We start from the raw sequence: 17,993 nt of genomic DNA, 5'->3' as shown, positions 1-17,993 counted from the left end.
TTTAAGGTTAGTCAGGTGGGAGTAGAGGAGAAGAAATCTGTAACTGGCTGTGATCAATTAGCTATAAACAACACTGCACTTGGACCAGTCTATTTTTTTATTTTTCAGAAACAAGGTCTTGCTCTGTCACCCAAGCTAAAGTACAGTGGAACGATAACAACTCACAATAGCCTCAAACTCCTGACCTCAAGCGATCCTCCCACCTTAGCCTCCTGGGTAGCTGGGACATCAAGCACACACAACTACGGCCAGCTAATTTTATTTAACTTTTTGTAGAGACAAGGTCTCGCTACGTTGCCCAGGCTGGTCTCAAACTCCTGGGCTCAAGCAATCCTTCAGTCTCAGCCTCCCTAAGTGCTGGGATTACTGGCATGAGATACCGTGCCCAGCCAGAATCTTACATTTTTGCTTTCAGAGAATGTATGTGGTGAAGTCACAGAAGAATATCCCTAAATAATTAAACAACTATTAAGGAAATTAAAGATACTCCCACAAGAACACTAAACATCTCTTACACTGTCTGTACATTTATAATATCAAAGCAGAAAAAGTGTTATTTTTTGCCTCATAAATCAAAGTGAATATCAACATAAAAATAACATTCAGCCGGGCACAGTGGCTCACACCTGTAATCCCAGCACTTTGGGAGGCTGAGGCAGGCAGATCACAAGGTCAGGAGTTCAAGACCAGCTTGAACAACATGGTGAAACCCCATCTCTACTGAAAATACAAAAATTAGCCGGGCGTGGTGGCCCACACCTATAATCCCAACTACTCAGGAGGCTGAGTGAGGCAAGAGAATTTTGAACCCAGGAGGGAGAGGTCGCAGTGAGCCGAGATGCCACCACTGCAGTCCAGCCTGGGCAACAGAGTGAGACTCTGTCTCAAAAAAAAAAAAAAAAAATTAACACATGTATCTAAAATTAAGGCTTCACAAGTATATTTAAAATTGGGCCGAGCTTGGCTCGCACCTGTAATCCCAACACTTTGGGAGGCTGAGGTGGGCAATCGCTTGAGCTCAGGAGTTCAAGACCAGCCTGGGGCAACATGGCAAATGCTGTCTCTACAAAAAAGACAAAAAATTAGCTGGGCGTGGTGGCGTGTACCTATAGTCCCAGCTACTTAAGGGGCTGAGGCAGAAGGACTGCTTGGGCCTGGGAGGTCGAGGCTTCAGTGAGCCATGACTGCACCACTGCACTCCAGTCTGGGCCACAGAGTGAGACTATCTCAAAAAAAAAAAAAAAAAAAAAGTACTGTAAGCAGAAATCGCCAAGAAAGAGAGGCTTTGGAAAACTCTTACCTGCTGAACTGATGGGGTAGGCATTGGAGTTGCAAGCCCTGCATCTCCACCATCAATATCAAAGAGGTCATTCGGACTAATTCCACTCTCACTCAAAGCAGCAAGCAGTAAATCTTGCCCTGGTTCCACCATCTTTAAAATGAAATATTAAATATTAACATAAAAACAAAAATGACAAATATTAACTCCCCTCTAAATATAAACAATCCAACAATCTCTACTAGACCCATTCATTCAATATTAATGAAGAACCTGCCATGTGTCAGGCAAAGAGGATAAAAGAGAAATAGTCTTGGATCCCAAGCTCATTCAAAAATAGAAAGGATAGAGAAGTACATAAATCACAACAGCACGAGTATATGTCTACAAAAGGCTACGGGAACAGAGAAGGAAATAATGAACTTTGTGGAAGCAGAGATGTTATAAAGATGACAAAGCAGCAGAGCCTCAGGGAATCATCAGGTGGACCAGGATCCTCTGGACTACGCATTCAAAACATAGAGGCATGAAAGAATTTGACATGCTTTAAAAACTATGGCTGGAGGCGGCAGGGCACGTGGCTCACGCCTGTAATCCCAGCACTTCAGGAGGCTGAGGCAGGTGGATCACAAGGTCAGGAGATCGAGACCATCCTGGCTAACATGGTGAAACCCTGTCTCTACTAAAAATAGAAAAATTAGCCAGGCGTGATGGCAGGCGCCTGTAGTCCCAGGCACTCGGGAGGCTGAGGCAGGAGAATGGTGTGAACCTGGGAGGTGGAGCTTGCAGTGAGCCGAGATCGCGCCATTGCACTCCGGCCTGGGTGACAGAACCAGACTCTGTCTCAAAAAAAAAAAAAAAAAAAACTATGGCTGGAGGCCAGGTGCAGTGGCTCACACCTGTCATCCCAGCACACTGGGAGGCCAAGCCAGGTGGATCACCTGAGTTCAGAAGTTTGAGACCAGCCTGGCCAAAATGGTGAAACCTTGCCTCTACCAAAAATACAAAAATTAGCCACACGTTGTAATCCCAGCTTCTCCGGAGGCTGAGGCAGGAAAAATCGCTTGAACCAACAGGTGGAGGTTGCAGTGAGCCAAGATTGTGCCACTGCACTCCAGCCTGGGTGACAGAGCGAGACTGCATCTCAAAAAAAAAAAAAAAGAAAAAAGAAAAGAAAAGAGAAAACCTCTGGAGTTAATTCAACATGGCTACGGTATGGAAGCTCAGAACAGAAGTATGGGTCTCAGGTAGGAAATGGCAAGAGATGAAGTATCACCTACAGCTTTGTACACCACGGTGGAGAGTCCACTTGCTCCTGTGGGAAACAGGGATTACTAACAAGTTTTCTGATTGAAGACTTGACACAGTAAATTTGTGACTTAGAAAGATTACTCATCGGGGCACTGTGGCTCAAGTCTGTAATCCCAGCACCAAAGTGGAGGTATAGGAGGTTAGCTTGAGGCCAGGAGTTCAATCAAGACCTGCCTGGAGACCCCAAATCTAATTTAAAAAATTTTTTTTGCCAGGCGCGGTGGCTCAAGGCGTAATCCCAGCACTTTGGGAGGCCCAGACGGCGACCGGGGCGCTGACGTGGCTGGGCGCCGCGTGTGGGCGCGGGCCGGCGGGGGGCTCCGCCTCGTGGATCACGAGGTCAGGATGATCGCAGACCTCCTGGTAACACGCGCGCGGCTGAACCCGTCTCTACTAAAAAGTTTACAAAAAAAAACTAGCCGGGCGACTGCGCGGTGCGGGCCGCCTGTAGCTCCCAGTACTCGGAAGCTGAGGCAGAGAATAGCGTGAACCTGGGAGGCCGCCGCAGCCTTTGCCAGTGAGCCTGAGATCCGGGCCAGACTGCACTTCACAGCCCTGTTGGGCCGACAGAGCGAGAGCTCTGTCTGCAAAAAAAAAAAAAAAAAAAAAAAAAAAAAAAACTTTTTTAATTAGCCAAGTGTGGTGGTGCAGGCCTGTAGTTCCAGCCACTTGGGAGGAACCTGAGCCCAGGAGTTGGAGACAGCAGGGAGCTGTGATGGCACCACTGCACTCCAGCCTGGGCTACAGAGTAAGACGCCCCCGCCCAACTCAGTAAAGAAAGAAAAAAATAGAAAGATTTGTCAACAGCAATGTGGAAACAAACTAAGAGGGGGCAGAACAAGACCTGGAGTAGAAAGACATCTTGGGAAACTGCCACAGCTGACCATGAGAGAGATGTATTATAACTATATGGGGCAGAGAGAAGCGGAAATGGAATCCAAGATACTTAGGGAGCTAAATCCATCAGATTTAGCTTAAATACTCAAAATGGAAGCGAGAATATGAAGCACACCAGAGAAAAAGTATGAGCTGATGAATGGTTAGAGCTAAGACAAGAGAAAAGAAAAAAAAAACGTTGAGCCTAGAAGACTTGAAGGATGAATTCTATGGAGTTTGAGGGGGGCAGGGGGTTGGGGGGGACTAAAGCCAATTTGAAGTAGACAGATTTTAGTTTGGAGGTTTTTCCAACTATAATCTCAGGGGCCAGACTAAAGTATTCTGCTGCCATGGATTTTCCCCATTTTATAGGGGGAAAAAAGAGCTTTCTAAATTTTAACTTTTCTCATTAATTTCTCTGAAATAACCAATTTACATATACAAACATACTTATGAAAAATCTGTACTCTTCTCAGAAAACTAATTTCACATTACATAAATATACTGATTTTCAGCTAGTCCATTTGTTCTGACTGTGATAAAATTAAATGTCAGTGTTTCGTGATGTTCTACAAAAATGGCATTAACCAAGAGCACAATGAGCATGACTACGCAGTTTCGCTCTTGTTGCCCAAGGGGGAGTACAATGGCACGGTCTCCGCTCACTGCAACCTCTGCCTCCTAGGCTGATGCTCCTGCCTCACCCTCCCAAGTAGTGCCCGCCAACACGCCTGGTTAATTTTTGTATTTTTTTTTTTTTTGAGACGGAGTCTCGCTTTGTCGCCCAGACTGGAGTGCAGTGGCACCATCTCAGCTCACTGCAAGCTCCACCTCCCGGGTTCATGCCATTCTCCTGCCTCAGCCTCCAAGTAGCTGGGACGACGGGTGCGCACCACCACGCCTGGCTAATTTTTTGTATTTTTAGTATAGACAGGGTTTCACCGTGTTAGCCAGGATCGTCTCCATCTCCTGACCTCGTGATCCGCCCACCTCGGCCTCCCAAAGTGCTGGGATTACAGCGTGAGCCACTGCGCCCGGCAATTCTTGTATTTTTTAGTAAAGACAGGGTTTCACGATGTTGGCCAGGCTGGTCTCGAACTCCTGACCGCAGGTGAACTACCCACCTTGGCCTCCCTAAGTGCTGGGATTACAGGCCGTGAGCCACTGTGCCTGGCCCGAGCATGACTTCTAGCACGTAATAACTGCTTCAGGAGAAAGCATTTAACAAAGAAATCCTCTACCGTGTCTATGTCACCTACGTTTGTGTATCATTTAGACAGATGTTCTAATGGAAACATGAGTGAGTTTAAGGTGAAAACCAGATATCCAGAATGAAACTGAGGGCAGACCACTGTGTAAAAGGGTGGGAGGAAGAGCAGATACCCCAAAGGAGATTTTTTGGAGACAGAGTCTCCCTCTGTCTCCCAGGCTGGAGCGCAGCGATGCGATCTCGGCTCATTGCAAACTCCGCCTTCCAGGTTCAAGCAATGCTCCTGCCTCAGCCTCTTGAGTAACTGGACTACAGCCGCCCGCCACTATGCCTGGCTAATTTTTTGTATTTTAGTAGAGACGGAGTTTCACCATGTTGCCCAGGCTGGTCTCAAACTCCTGGGCTCAGGCAGTCCGCCCACCTCGGCCTTCCAAAGTGCTAGGATCACAGGTGTGCGCCACCATGCCCAGCCTTCCAAAGGAGATTTCTCCAGAATTTTCCAGAAAAAGGAAAAGCAACCTAAGGAAGAAAACCATTTTGGGCAGGGAGTGAGGAAGGAAGGAAACAAGCCTAACACAGTGTTAAATTCTTCATAAACATCATACTCAAGCCCAAAACAACCCTGAGTGAGATCGGTAATATAATTTAAGAGCTGAAACTGAGGGTCAGAAAATTTAAATTATCTACCGAAGTTCACTCACGCAGGGAGTGGTAGAAGATTAGAAACTAGATAGTTCAAACTCCCAAAGTCCATGAAGTTTTCCTTCCAATGAGTGGATGAAGTTGATGTTGGTAAACTACGCTATTTCATTATTTCAGAATAAACGCCAGATTGAAATTAAAATTGGAGGGGGGATAAAGTATTAGACAGCAAGATATAAATAACATGAACTAAATGACAGAGGAAACAGGAGAAATGTCCCAATATAGATTTCAAATAAAGTTGTTTGCCTGATGACCTTATGATTCAAAAAAGACCAAGTTAACTAATTTTTCTGATATACACGCATTTGACCGTACTTTTACAAATTATCCTACTGCATAATATGAACAAGTACCTAGAGCTCTAAATCAATGCTTTTAACATTTTCAATCATAAAATACTTCATTGAGACCAAAATACAGTCTTGGCCCACTGGCTACAGATAATCTTGACCCAGATTAATAGAACTCTGGAGACTATCAAAATGTCATCTCTTTAAAATAAAAACTGGAAACGATTTATTTATATTTGAAACAGAAGTACATTGTTTTAATGCAGTGACTTCCAAAACTACAGACATAGAGCCCCTGCAGGCCACGGGATCCATCAGTTCATGAACTATACAAGCCCTATCTAGTAATATTCAAAAGTGTAGAGATGCCATGAATGAAATGCATATTCACTGCAAAGTATTAGTTCATGAGAGCTTTCTGAATTATGTTTTTTTTTTTTTTTTTTTTGAGACGGGAGTCTCGCTTTGTCGCCCAGACTGGAGTGCAGTGGCCGGATCTCAGCTCACTGCTAGCTCCGCCTCCCGGGTTTACGCCATTCTCCTGCCTCAGCCTGCGGAGTAGCTGGGACTACACGCGCCCGCCACCTCGCCCAGCTAGTTTTTTTTTTTTTTGTATTTTAGTAGAGACGGGGTTTCACCGTGTTAGCCAGGATCGTCTCGATCTCCTGACCTCGTGATCCGCCCATCTCGGGCTCCCAAAGTGCTGGGATTACAGGCTTGAGCCACCGCGCCCGGCCTGAAATATGTTTTCTTAACAATGACCATTTAAGTACAAAAAAATTTTACTGAGAAACTTTTTGATGTTCATGTACGAAAGATAGCAATGGTTACAAATAACTATTAGTGACCAGCTTAGAACTCACTCGTAGGAATCACAATTTGACTTAGCCATTCCAAAATGTATATGTATATACACGAAAATATGTTGTACACCATATAGATAATTTTTACTGGTCAATTAAAATAAATAACAATTTAAGACCCTCTAATCTGATGAATGACCTGGGAATAGAAATGTCTGTAAAAGACACTGTCTTTTACAAGCTATTAATGAAAGAGATTTTAATCTTAATATACATCTCATACATAAATGGAATACTAGGGATCATTTCTCAGCCAAACAGGCACAAATTCTCTATTTGTTCTTTTTTTGCAGAGTGAAGGAGGAAAAAGGGATACAGAGAGAACATCTATCCCATTCTCTAACTCCATTAGGCAAAAACCCTTAGTATTTAATCATATTTCCACTCTGAAACTATTACAGACTCACAGAATTTTGGTGCTCAAGCTGAGAGCCCTTAAAAACATATTAGCCAATCTCCTCCTCATTCTACCAATAAGACCTGTTCACAAGAGGAAAAACATTTTCACTCTGAAGCCACAAAGCACAATATAAATGCAAATACTGTGAGGTACAAGAGAACTGTGCTAGTGTGTCTACAAAGGAGTTCATAGACCTCAGATGACATTTACCATGGAGCAGTCTAACAAACCCAAGTTACTAACCACAGAAGGTCTCTCTCTCTCAAACAATGGACAAAAAAAAGAGTTCAATTTTTATGATAAATACATGTGAAAGCTGGGTGTGGTGACTCACACCTATAATCCGAGCACTTTGGGAGGCTAAGGAAGGAGGATCACTTTAGTCCAGAAGTTTGAAGCCAGTCTGGGCAACAAAGGGAGACCCTGTTTCTTTTCTTTTTTTTTTTGAGACGGAGTCTTGCTCTGTCGCCCAGGCTGGAGTGCAGTGGCGCGATCTCAGTTCACTGCACCCTCTGCCTCCCAGGTTCAAGCAATTCTCCTGCCTCACCCTCCCAAGTGGCTGGGACTACAGGCCCACACCACCACGCCCAGCTCATTTTTGTACTTCTAGTAGAGACAGGGTTTCACCGTGTTGGCCAGGATGGTCTCGATCTACTGACCTCGTGATCCGCCCGCCTCAGCCTCCCAAAGTGCTGGGATTACAAGCATAATCCACCATGCCCAGCTGAGACCCTGTTTCTTAAAAATAAATAAAAAATAATAAAAATTTTAAAATGCTGGGCACGGTGGCTCACCTGAGGTCATGAGTTTGAGACTATCCTGGCCAACGTGGTAAAACTCCGTCTCCTCTAAAAATACAAAAAATAGCCAGGCGTGGTGGTGGGCGCCTGTAATCCCAACATTTCAGGAGGCTGAGGCAGGAGAATCGCTTGAACCTGGGAGGCGGAGGTTGCAGTGAGCCAAGATCACACCACTGCACTCCAGCCTGGGTGAGAGAGCGAGACTCCGTCTCAAAAAAATAACTAAAAACAAACCTCGAAAAATTAGCTGGGCGCAGTGACATGTGGCTGTGGCCCCAGCTACTTGGAAGGCTGAGACAAGAGGATCCCTTGAGCCTAGTAGGCTGAAGCTGCAGTGAGGCATGTTCATGGCACTGCATTCCAGGCTGGGTGACAGAGTGAGACCTTGTGCCCCAAAAATGAAAAATAAACAAATGCATTTGAAAACATGACCTATTTCAAAATAGTACACCTCTGAAAACTTCTATGATACATAAGACACCAAGCTACAGCAGTAGAGAAAAACTTAAGTGCTAGTTTTGGCAGGAAGAGAACACTGAGAAACAATAGCCAACCGGAAGAATGAAAGGATACAGTTCCCATTCAGAATATCAACACAAAGTTACCAAGGGGGACAAGGTTCCTCTTGCTCAGACCTACAACGAATCTCCACAGCTCTGAGCAGACATGAGGGATATGTCCACAACAGCAGTAGCACACCACAGTGGCTGAGGAGATTATGGAGTTGGACAAAATGCCTAGGTTCAAATACTGGCTGCACTGCCCACTAGTAGTATGATATGGTCAAGTGAGAACCTCTCTGACTCAGTTTCCTCATCTTAAAATGATACAAATAGAACTTCCTTCATAGGATTGCTGTGTCAAGTAAATGCAATAATACCAGGAGTAAGTAAATATTAACTACTAGCTAGCTACTATCATTTTTATATATATTAGTATTTCATCCAAAAAAGATGTTTACTCCCACATCACTGATTCAGCACTTTATTCCCCAGAATACAAACTTTGTTAGCAATCCATTAAATAATTAACTTTCATACTAGTCTTTGGGTTTTTTTGTTTGTTTTTTTGAGATGGAGTCTCGTTCCGCCACCCAAGCTAGAGTGCAATGGCACCATCTCGGCTCACTGCAACCTTGAATATGCCCGGCCGGGTTCAAGCAATTCTCCTGCCTCAGACTCCAGAATAGCTGGTATTACAGGCACGTGCCACCACGCCCAGCTAATTTTTTTGTATTTTTAGTAGAGACGGGTTTTACCATGTTGGCCAGGCTGGTCTCAAACTCCTGACCTCAAGTGATCCATCCGCCTCAGCCTCCCACAGTGCTGGGATTACAAGCGTGAGCCACCGTGCCCTGCTCATGTTAATTATATAAAATACTAGTCCCTTTTTATCTAGAACTGTTACTGCTACACATCCAACTTGACCAATCAGTTATTAAATCTAGAACAAACTGGTGGACATTTTAAAATGTGCACAGATAGTATCACTTAGCAAATATCTTCACCTTAGCTAATAACAAAGAGAATTTTTTTCTCCTTAGAGTGCTAAGCATGTCTGATTCAAGATTCAGCTTTATCTGTGTTTTTATGCAGCTGTGATATGACTGACATTTAGTTGAAGAATTTTAAGATAATGGGGTCGGGCACGGTGGCTCACGCCTGTAATCCCAGCACTTTGGAGACCGAGGTGGGCAGATCACCTGAGGTCAGGAGTTCGAGACCAGCCTGACCAAATGGAGAAACCCCATCTCTAATAGAAATACAAAATTAGCTGGGTGTGGTGGTGGATGCCTGTAATAGCAGCTACTTGGGAGGTTGAGGCAGGAGAATCACTTAAACCTGGGAGGCAGAGGTTGCAGTGAGCCGAAATCGTGACACTGCACTTCAGCCTGGGCAGCAAAAGTGAAATTCTGTTTCCAAAAAAAAAAAGAATTTTAGGATGATCCAGTTAAGAGATGCAGTTCATCAATATATATTAAGTGTCTACTGTGTGCAGTAGACTCTTAAGACCATCAGGAGAAAGAAACAGCTGTTACAAATAAGTTAGTTTACAAGAATTTCCTTTACCTAAAAGAATGTAATCTGCTCTGGGCACGGTGGCTCATGCCTGTAATCCCAGCAATTTGGGAGGGCAAGATGGGCAGATCACCTGAGGTCAGGAGTTCAAGACCTGACCAGCCTGTCAACATGGTGAAACCCCATCTCTACTAAAAATACAAAAAGTAGCCAGGCATGGTGGCGCACGCCTGTAATAAGAGGCTGAGGCAGGAGAATCACCAGAACGCACGGGGTGAAGGTTGCAGTGAGCCGAGATTGCGCCATTGCACTCCAGCCTGGGCGACAGAGTGGGACTCCATCTCGAAACAACAAACAGCCAGGCATGGTGGCTCATACCTGTAATCCTAGCACTTTGGGAGGCTGAGGCAGGCAGATCATGAGGTCAAGAGATTGAGACCATCCTGGCCAACATGATGAAACTCCATCTCTACGAAAAATACAAAAACTAGCTGGGCATGGTGGCGGGTGCCTGTAGTCCCAGCTACTCAGGAGGCTGAGGCAGGAGAATTGCCTGAACCCGGAAGGTGGAGGTTACAGTGAGCTGAGGTCGCGCCACTGCACTCCAACCTGGCAAAAGAGCGAGTCTCCATCTCAAAAAACAAACAAAACAAAAACAACAAAGAATGCAACGTATACTTCTCAACAGGCCCTTCACAGGACCTTGCTTGGTCAAGTAACCCACTGCAAAACCTGCAGGAAGAAGATACTTACAAAGGAATGTGCAAATTATATACAAAGCCACAAAAGTCCCTTACAAAAGCAATACACAAATAATTGAGTTGGGGGAATTAAACAACTTTCTTGATTATCACTAGTCAAATTCAGACGATCAATTGTCTTGATTCTTACTATAGGCTGAGCTTCCCGTATCTGAAACTTGGAACCAGAAGTGACCCAGGGTTTTTTGTATTTTGGAATACCTGCACATACATAATGAGGTATCCTAGAGATGGAACCCAAATCTAAACACAAAATACACTAATGCTTCATATACACCTGACAGACATAGCCCGAAGATAATTTTAAACAATACCTTAAAACGTACACAAAGTGTTGACTGCATTTGGACTGTGATCACTAATGTGAGGTCAAGAGTGGAATTTCCCACTTGTGGCATCATGTCAGTGCTGCAAGTTTCAGATTTTTAACATCTCAGATTTTGAATATTCAGATTAGGGATGCTCAACCCATGTGTGGCTGGGCTTTTTTCTTTTAACCCTCAAGACAACCATGAGTATCAAATGCTAACCCATTATCTCTTTATCACATTTAAGAAACTAAGGCTTAGAAAAATGAAATACAACAAAGTAACAACAAAGTGAGCTTGGAATAGAACTACAAATTCAGAAGGTCTGACACCACAGTCACTCCAAGATCCTGTACTCCCAACCCTGTTCCAGTACTTTGCAAACTACTGATCACAACACATTAGCAGGTTGTCAAATCAATTTAGTGTTTTGTTTTGTTTTTTTGAGACGGAGTCTGGCTCTGTCACCCAGGCTGGAGTGCAGTAGCGAGATCTTGGCTCACTGCAAGCTCTGCTTCCCGGGTTCAAGTGAGTCTCCTGCTTTAGTCTGCTAAGTAGCTGAGACTATAGGCACCCACCACCATGCCCGGCTAATTTTTTTGTATTTTTAGTAGAGACAGGGTTTCACTGGGTTAGCCAGGATGGTTTCGATCTCCCGACCTCGTGATCAGCCCGCCTCAGCCTCCCAAAGTGTCGGGATTACAGGCATAAGCCACTGCACCCAGTCTACTGTATCAGCATCTTAAAATATCTCAGTATAGGCCGAGTGCAGTGGCTCACTCCTGTAATCCCAGCACTTTGGGAGGCCAAGACGAGGTCATTTGAAGCCAGGAGTTCAAGACCAGCCTGGCCAACACATACACTGGTCAACGTATACATATACGTCTTTACTAAATACACAAAAAAATTAGCTGGGCATGGTGGCATACCTGTAATCCCAGTTACTTGAAATGCTGAGGTGGGAGAATCACTTGAACCCAGGAGGCGGAGGTTGCGGTGAGCCAAGATTGCACTCCTGCACTCCAGACTGGGCAACAGAGCGAGACTCCGTCTCAAAAAAACATATATATATTTATATGTGTATATATATACCAGGTCACAATGTAAACCACATTTCTTACTGCGGGATGCAATAAAAACATTTGAAAACCATGGCTCTAATCTATATAGTGCCTCCCAATAAATAAGTTAATTTGATATGTTTCATACCGTATCTTATTTGTAAAAGAGAATTCCTGATCTTCAAGAGCCCATCCTTTCCATTTAAGGAAATTTCAGTGGAATCTCTAAGGTTGTCTTATTACTTGGTGAGTTCAAGCCACAACAAATTGGATCTGTCAATCAGCATATAAAAACAAAGACAACTGCAAAAACTTTAGGATTACATCATTTTAGACAGTTATTAATTGGTGTTTAATGCAAAAGTAATTACTCTTAAAAATTATCTTTGGCCAGGCATGGTGGCTCAATCCTGTAATCCCAGCAGTTTGGGAGGCCAAGCCAGTTGGTCACCTGAGGTCAGGAGTTTGACATCAGCCTGGCCAACATGGTGAAACCCCATCTCTACTGAAAATACAAAAAAAAATTAGTCAGGTGTAGTGGTGGGCTCCTGTTAATCCCAGCTACTTGGGAGGCTGAGGCAGGAGAATTCCTTGAACCTGGGATGCGGAGCTTGCAGGTGAGCCACGGTTGCGCCACTGCACTCCAGCCTGGGTGACAAGAGAGAAACACCATCTCAAAAAAAAAAAAAAAAAAAAAAAGGCAAAGCATGGGAACCTACAGAGCCTCATGGAATGTGCGGTTACTCAGTAAGTCTAGTCCTGAGTGTTCTCCATCTTCACAGGTGGTAAGTCACAAATCAAAGCTCAATTTAGATGCTAAGAAATGCCCAAACATATCTGTAGCTAAACTCTTTGAGATAAACCACTATTTTTTTTCTTTTGAGACAGTCTCACTGTGTCAACAAAGCTGGAGTGCAGTGGCCGAATCTCGGCTCACTGCAACCTCTGCCTCTCGGGTTCAAGTGATTCTCCTGCCTCAGCCTCCTGAGTAGCTGGGATTACAGGTGCAGGTCACCACACCCATCTAACTTTTTGCATTTTTAACAGACAGGGGTTGTTAGCCAGGATGGTCTGGATCTCCTGATCTCGTGATCCACCAGTCTTAGCCCCCCAAAGTAGCGGGATTACAGGCATGCACCACTGCGCTCGGTCGAGGTAAACCACTTTTTAAAGCATAAAATGAATCTGCACGCTGCCCCTTTTTAAATAGTACTTTCAGCAAGGCACTTAAAACATACAGGCTGGGCACAGTGGCTCACGCCTGTAATCTCAGCACTTTGGGAGGCCAACGCGGACAGACCACCAGATCAGATCGAGACCATTCTGGCCATCATGGTGAAGTCCCGTCCCTATTAAAAATACAAAAATTGGCCAGGCGCAGAGACTCACGCCTATAATCCCAGCACTTTGGGAGGCTGAGGCAGGCAGATCACAAGGTCAAGAGATTGAAACCATCCTGGCCAAAATGTGAAAACCTCGTCTCCACCAAAAATACAAAAATTAGGCCGGGCGCGGTAGCTCACGCCTGTAATCCCAGCACTTTGAGAGGCCAAGGCGGGTGGATCACGAGGTCAGGAGATCGAGACCATCCTGGCTAACATTGTGAAACACTGTCTCTACTAAAAGCACAAAAAATTAGCCAGGCGTGGTGGCGGGCGCCTGTAGTCCCAGCTACTCAGGAGGTTGAGGTGGGAGAATGGTGTGAACCCAGGAGGCGGAGCTTGCAGTGAGCTGAGATAGCGCCACTGCACTCCAGCCTGGACAACAGAGTGAGACTCTGTCTCAAAACAAAAAAGAGCTGGGCGCGGTGGCTCACGCCTGTAATCCCAGCACTTTGAGAGGCCAAGGCGGGTGGATCACGAGGTCAGGAGATCGAGACCATCCTGGCTAACATTGTGAAACCCTGTCTCTACTAAAAGCACAAAAAATTAGCCAGGCGTGGTGGCGGGCGCCTGTAGTCCCAGCTACTCAGGAGGTTGAGGTGGGAGAATGGTGTGAACCCAGGAGGCGGAGCTTGCAGTGAGCTGAGATAGCGCCACTGCACTCCAGCCTGGACAACAGAGTGAGACTCTGTCTCAAAAACAAAAAAGAGCTGGGCGCGGTGGCTCACGCCTGTAATCCCAGCACTTTGGGAGGCTGAGGCAGGCGGATCACGAGGTTAGGAGATTGAGACCATCCTGGCAAATACGGTGAAACCCCGTCTCTACTAAAAATACAAAAAAATTAGCTGGGTGCGCTGGCGGGTGCCTGTAGTCCCAGCTTCTAGGGAGGCTGAGGCAGGAGAATGGCATGAACCCGGGAGGCGGCAGAGCTTGCAGTGAGTGGAGATCGCGCCACTGCACTCCAACCTGGGCAACAGAGCGAGACTCCATCTCAAAAAAAAAAAACAAAAAAACAAAAAACAAAACTTAGCCGGGTGTGGTGGCGCACGCCTGTAATCCCAGCTACTTGGGGGGCTAAGGCAGGAGAATAGCTTGAACCTGGGTGGCGGAGGTTGCAGTGAGCAGAGATCACACCACTGCACTCCAGCCTGGGCGACAGAGCAAGACTCTGTCTCAAAAAAATAAAAAATGAAAAATTTTTAAAAAGGCTGGGCGCGGTGGCTCACGCCTGTAATCCCACTTTGGGAGGCTGAGGTGGGTGGATCACCTCAGGTCGGGAATTCAAGAACAGCTTGACCAACGTGCAGAAACCCCGTCTCTACTAAAAATAGGAAATTAGCCAGGCATGGTGGCTCATGCCTATAATCCCAGCTACTCAGGAGGCTGAGGCAGGAGAATCGCTTGAACCCAGGAGGCGGAGGTTGCAGTGAGCCGAGATCACACCGCTGCACTCCACCCTGGTGACAGAGCGACGCAGTCGGAAAAAAAATTACAAAACTGCCTGACATATAACCGCATTCAATGAACGAGTGAATAGTAGGCCACTAACTCAGTCTCTCCCCTTCAGCAACTAAAGTTAAGTTTTATTTAAGATTTTGAGGCCGGGCGCGGTGGCTCACACTTGTAATCCCAGCACTTTGGGAGGCCACGGCAGGTGGATCACCAGGTCAGGAGTTTGAGACCAGCCTGGTGAATATGGTGAAACCCCGTCTCTACTAAAAATACGAAAATTAGCTGGGCATGGTGGCACACTCCTGTAGTCCCAGCTACTGGGGAGGCTGAGGCAGGAGAATCACTTAAATGCAGGAGGCGGAGGCTGCAGTGAGCCAAGGCTGTGACACTGCACTCCAGCCTGGGCGACACAGCGAGACTCCACCTCAAAAAAAAAAAAAAGATTCTGATGGGGGGCCAAGGGCGGTGGCTCACGGCTGTAATCCCAGCACTCTGGGAGACAGAGGTGAGAGGATCACTTGAGGTCACTAGTGTGAGATCAGCCTGGCCAACAGGGTGAAACTCCTTTCTGCCAAATATATAAAAAAAATTAGCCAGGTGTGGTGGTACATGCCTGCAATCCCAGCTACTAGGGAGACTGAGGCAGGAAAATCGTTTGAACCCGGGAGGCAGAGGTTGCGGTGAGCCGAGTTCGTACCACTGCCTTCCTGTCTGGGTAACAAAGTGAGACTCCGTCTCGAAAAAAAAAAAAAAAGATTCTGAAGGGGCCAGGCACTATGGCTCATGACTGTAATCCCACCACTTCGGGAAGCGGAGGCCTGAGGATTGCTTGAGGCCAGTAGCTGCCTCCCAACATGGTCAGACCCCTGCCTCTCTACAAAAAAATTTAAAAAATCAGCTGCTGTAGTGGTGCACATCTGTAGTCCCAGCTACTCCGGAGGCTGAAGTGGGACGACTGCTTGAGCCCAAGAGTTCAAGCTGCAGTGAGCTATGACCAGGTCACTGCACTCCAGCTTGAGCAACAGAGGGGACCCTGTCTCAAAAATTAAAAAATAACATAAATATTATAAAGCCAATTATATGGAACAAACTTGGAATGGAATATAAAATGCAGAAGCCAGAGAAAAAAAGTAAAGTCTCCCACAGGAAAAATTTTGGAAACAACTTCTCTAAAAGATGAGAGAAAATGTTCCCTTTCTTGCAAAATTAATGTCCCACTTAAGTCACCAGTAGGAAATTCTGCTATTTTCTGTTCAACGATGATAGCTTTCCCCACGCTTACGAAAACCAATTCTGATTGCTAGAAAATATGGTGGAAAATAGAATCCCTCTGTACTGTCACCTCACAGAATTGTCTGCAAGTGTTAAGTCAATTCCTGCTGGGGCACTCTGGATTTGACAGCTCTCTGTACCCTCCTGGCTGACTGACTCTTTAGAAGCCATATTCCATGCCTAATTCTGGCTGTCTGGAATATATGAAACATTTAACTCAACATAAAATGACAATTGCCAACTTTCAAAGGTCAAAGGGGACCAGTTTATAACCTTCCCTCAACACGTGTTCAGTACAAACTTCCGGGTGCACTTACAATTGGCTGCGCAATTCAATGGATAAAAACGTTGCTTTATTTGTCTCTCATTTTCTGGCCCGTTCTTTTCCCACGTTTCTCAACCAGCGACTCCCCAAAACAAAAGCCTCCCACAGTAAACGGAGCACTCACATGAAAAGAGCTTCTCTGTGCGAGGATCAAGTTAGTGGTCCGCAAACATTAACCAAACAGAAGCACAAAGCAAGGGTGGGAAGGGGAGGAGCTAGATGCCAGGGTAAGGAAAGAAACAATCAGAAGGGTTTAGGAACATCCAAATCTCCTCAGCGGTTAAACCGAACCCAAGCCACTTCTGGGAAACCACCGGTATCCACTGCTTTGGGGAACTCTGGATGCTCGTTATGCCAAACGCTCTCAAAGTAAGCAAATTCCCAACTGCCGTTCCCCTCTGTGTGTATTCTTAGAGACGGTCTGGGAGGTGAGCTCGCCCGCCGAGGCAGAACTACGCGAGTCGCCGGGAGAGGCGTGAAGGGAGCCTGCACGTGTCCACCGCGGCTTCCCTACCGCCCCAAGAGTGGGGCATGCACGAGACCGCCACTGTGGGGTTCAGATTTAGGAAGGACGACCCTGTCGCCTGCCTCCCTCCCTCGCCCAGAGCCGGGAGCAACGCTGGGGCAGGAGAGAAGACTTGGGAAGGATGTGAACCTTACTTTCCTCGCGGGTCCCGGACCCGCAGCCCCCGGGTTGTGAGGCGGAAGCCAAAGGGGCGAACCCAGTGGAGTCAGAGTGCACGGACCCTGCCCCGCAGTCCAAGGGGGATGCCTCCGGCCCGGGACAGCGGGGCTCCCCGGAGCCCGAAAGCCCCATGAGCGTCGACAGCAGGGCCCTGCGCTGACGAGCGGAGGAAGCGGGTACAACGGCGCCGCCGCCGGGACCAAGCCCCGAGGGCCCCGGAGCGCGCGGCAGCGGGGGGCGGCGAGCGGCGAGGGAGGCCCCAAGCCGGGGCGAGGTGTCTGTCCCCCCAGCCTGGCCCCGCACGGCCCCCCAAGGAGGGTGGGAGTGGGAGGCTGTCCGGGAGGGGGAGTGTGGAAGGAGAAAACGGCCAAGGGAAGGACTTACTTTCCCCGCGGGACCCGGCGCCAGGACAGCTCCTCCCGGGAGGTGCGAGTTTGAAGGACCGGAGGCGACTGGAGCGGAGGCGGCGGTGGCGGCGGCAGCAGCGGCGTCCGGCTCTGCCTACCTCCCCGCCGCCATCTTGACGCCCCTCCCCCAGCCCCCCCGCCCCGCCGGGAGGGGCGGGGGAGGGGCAACGGATGAGGCGCCGCGCGCACGCAACGCCTTCACGTGACTTCCTCCCTCCTCCCCCACCCGCTTCTCTGCGCCTCTCTCCGCCCCGCCTCCCTCCTAGGTGAAAGAAGATGATTCCCCCCATCTTGACCACCCCCCAGCTTTCGCCGCCAAAAACAGACTCCGCCGGCTCTCCTCAGCCCGGTACCAGTTGTTGGATCCAAGAGAATTCCGGAATCCAAACGGTCCATTACCGCGGCTCTGGGGTGGGCGAGGGGTGAGGGGGCCGGGTTTCCGAGAAGGGGGAGGGGGGAAGGCGAAGGCCACCTAGGAGAGTCACATGACTACTGTTTCCGCCGGCGCTCTCGGAGAGCTCGCGGTAATTCTGTTTCTCCGCCCTTTTTTCCCCGCGGCCTGTCGGGAAGAAGGTCCGCGTGCCAGGG

General features: G+C 47.2%; 1 protein-coding gene across 1 annotated transcript in view; it reads right to left on the bottom strand.

Annotated features, from left to right (window-relative positions):
• The window catches only part of SBNO1 (strawberry notch homolog 1), a 78,498-nt gene extending 60,521 nt beyond the window's left edge, over positions 1 to 17,977 (bottom strand). Inside the window, 3 exon segments of the mRNA XM_017889942.1 lie at positions 1,301 to 1,432; positions 2,560 to 2,594; positions 17,383 to 17,977. Coding sequence (XP_017745431.1) covers positions 1,301 to 1,432; positions 2,560 to 2,594; positions 17,383 to 17,695 — 480 coding nt within the window. The 5' untranslated portion in view covers positions 17,696 to 17,977.
• Positions 17,978 to 17,993: the final 16 nt, after the last annotated feature.

Source organism: Rhinopithecus bieti, unplaced genomic scaffold, assembly GCF_001698545.2.
Source record: "Rhinopithecus bieti isolate Rb0 unplaced genomic scaffold, ASM169854v2 scaffold_574, whole genome shotgun sequence".
Lineage (NCBI taxonomy): Eukaryota > Metazoa > Chordata > Mammalia > Primates > Cercopithecidae > Rhinopithecus > Rhinopithecus bieti.
The sequence above is the reverse complement of the archived record's forward strand: the minus strand, read 5'-3'. Positions and strand labels throughout refer to the sequence as shown.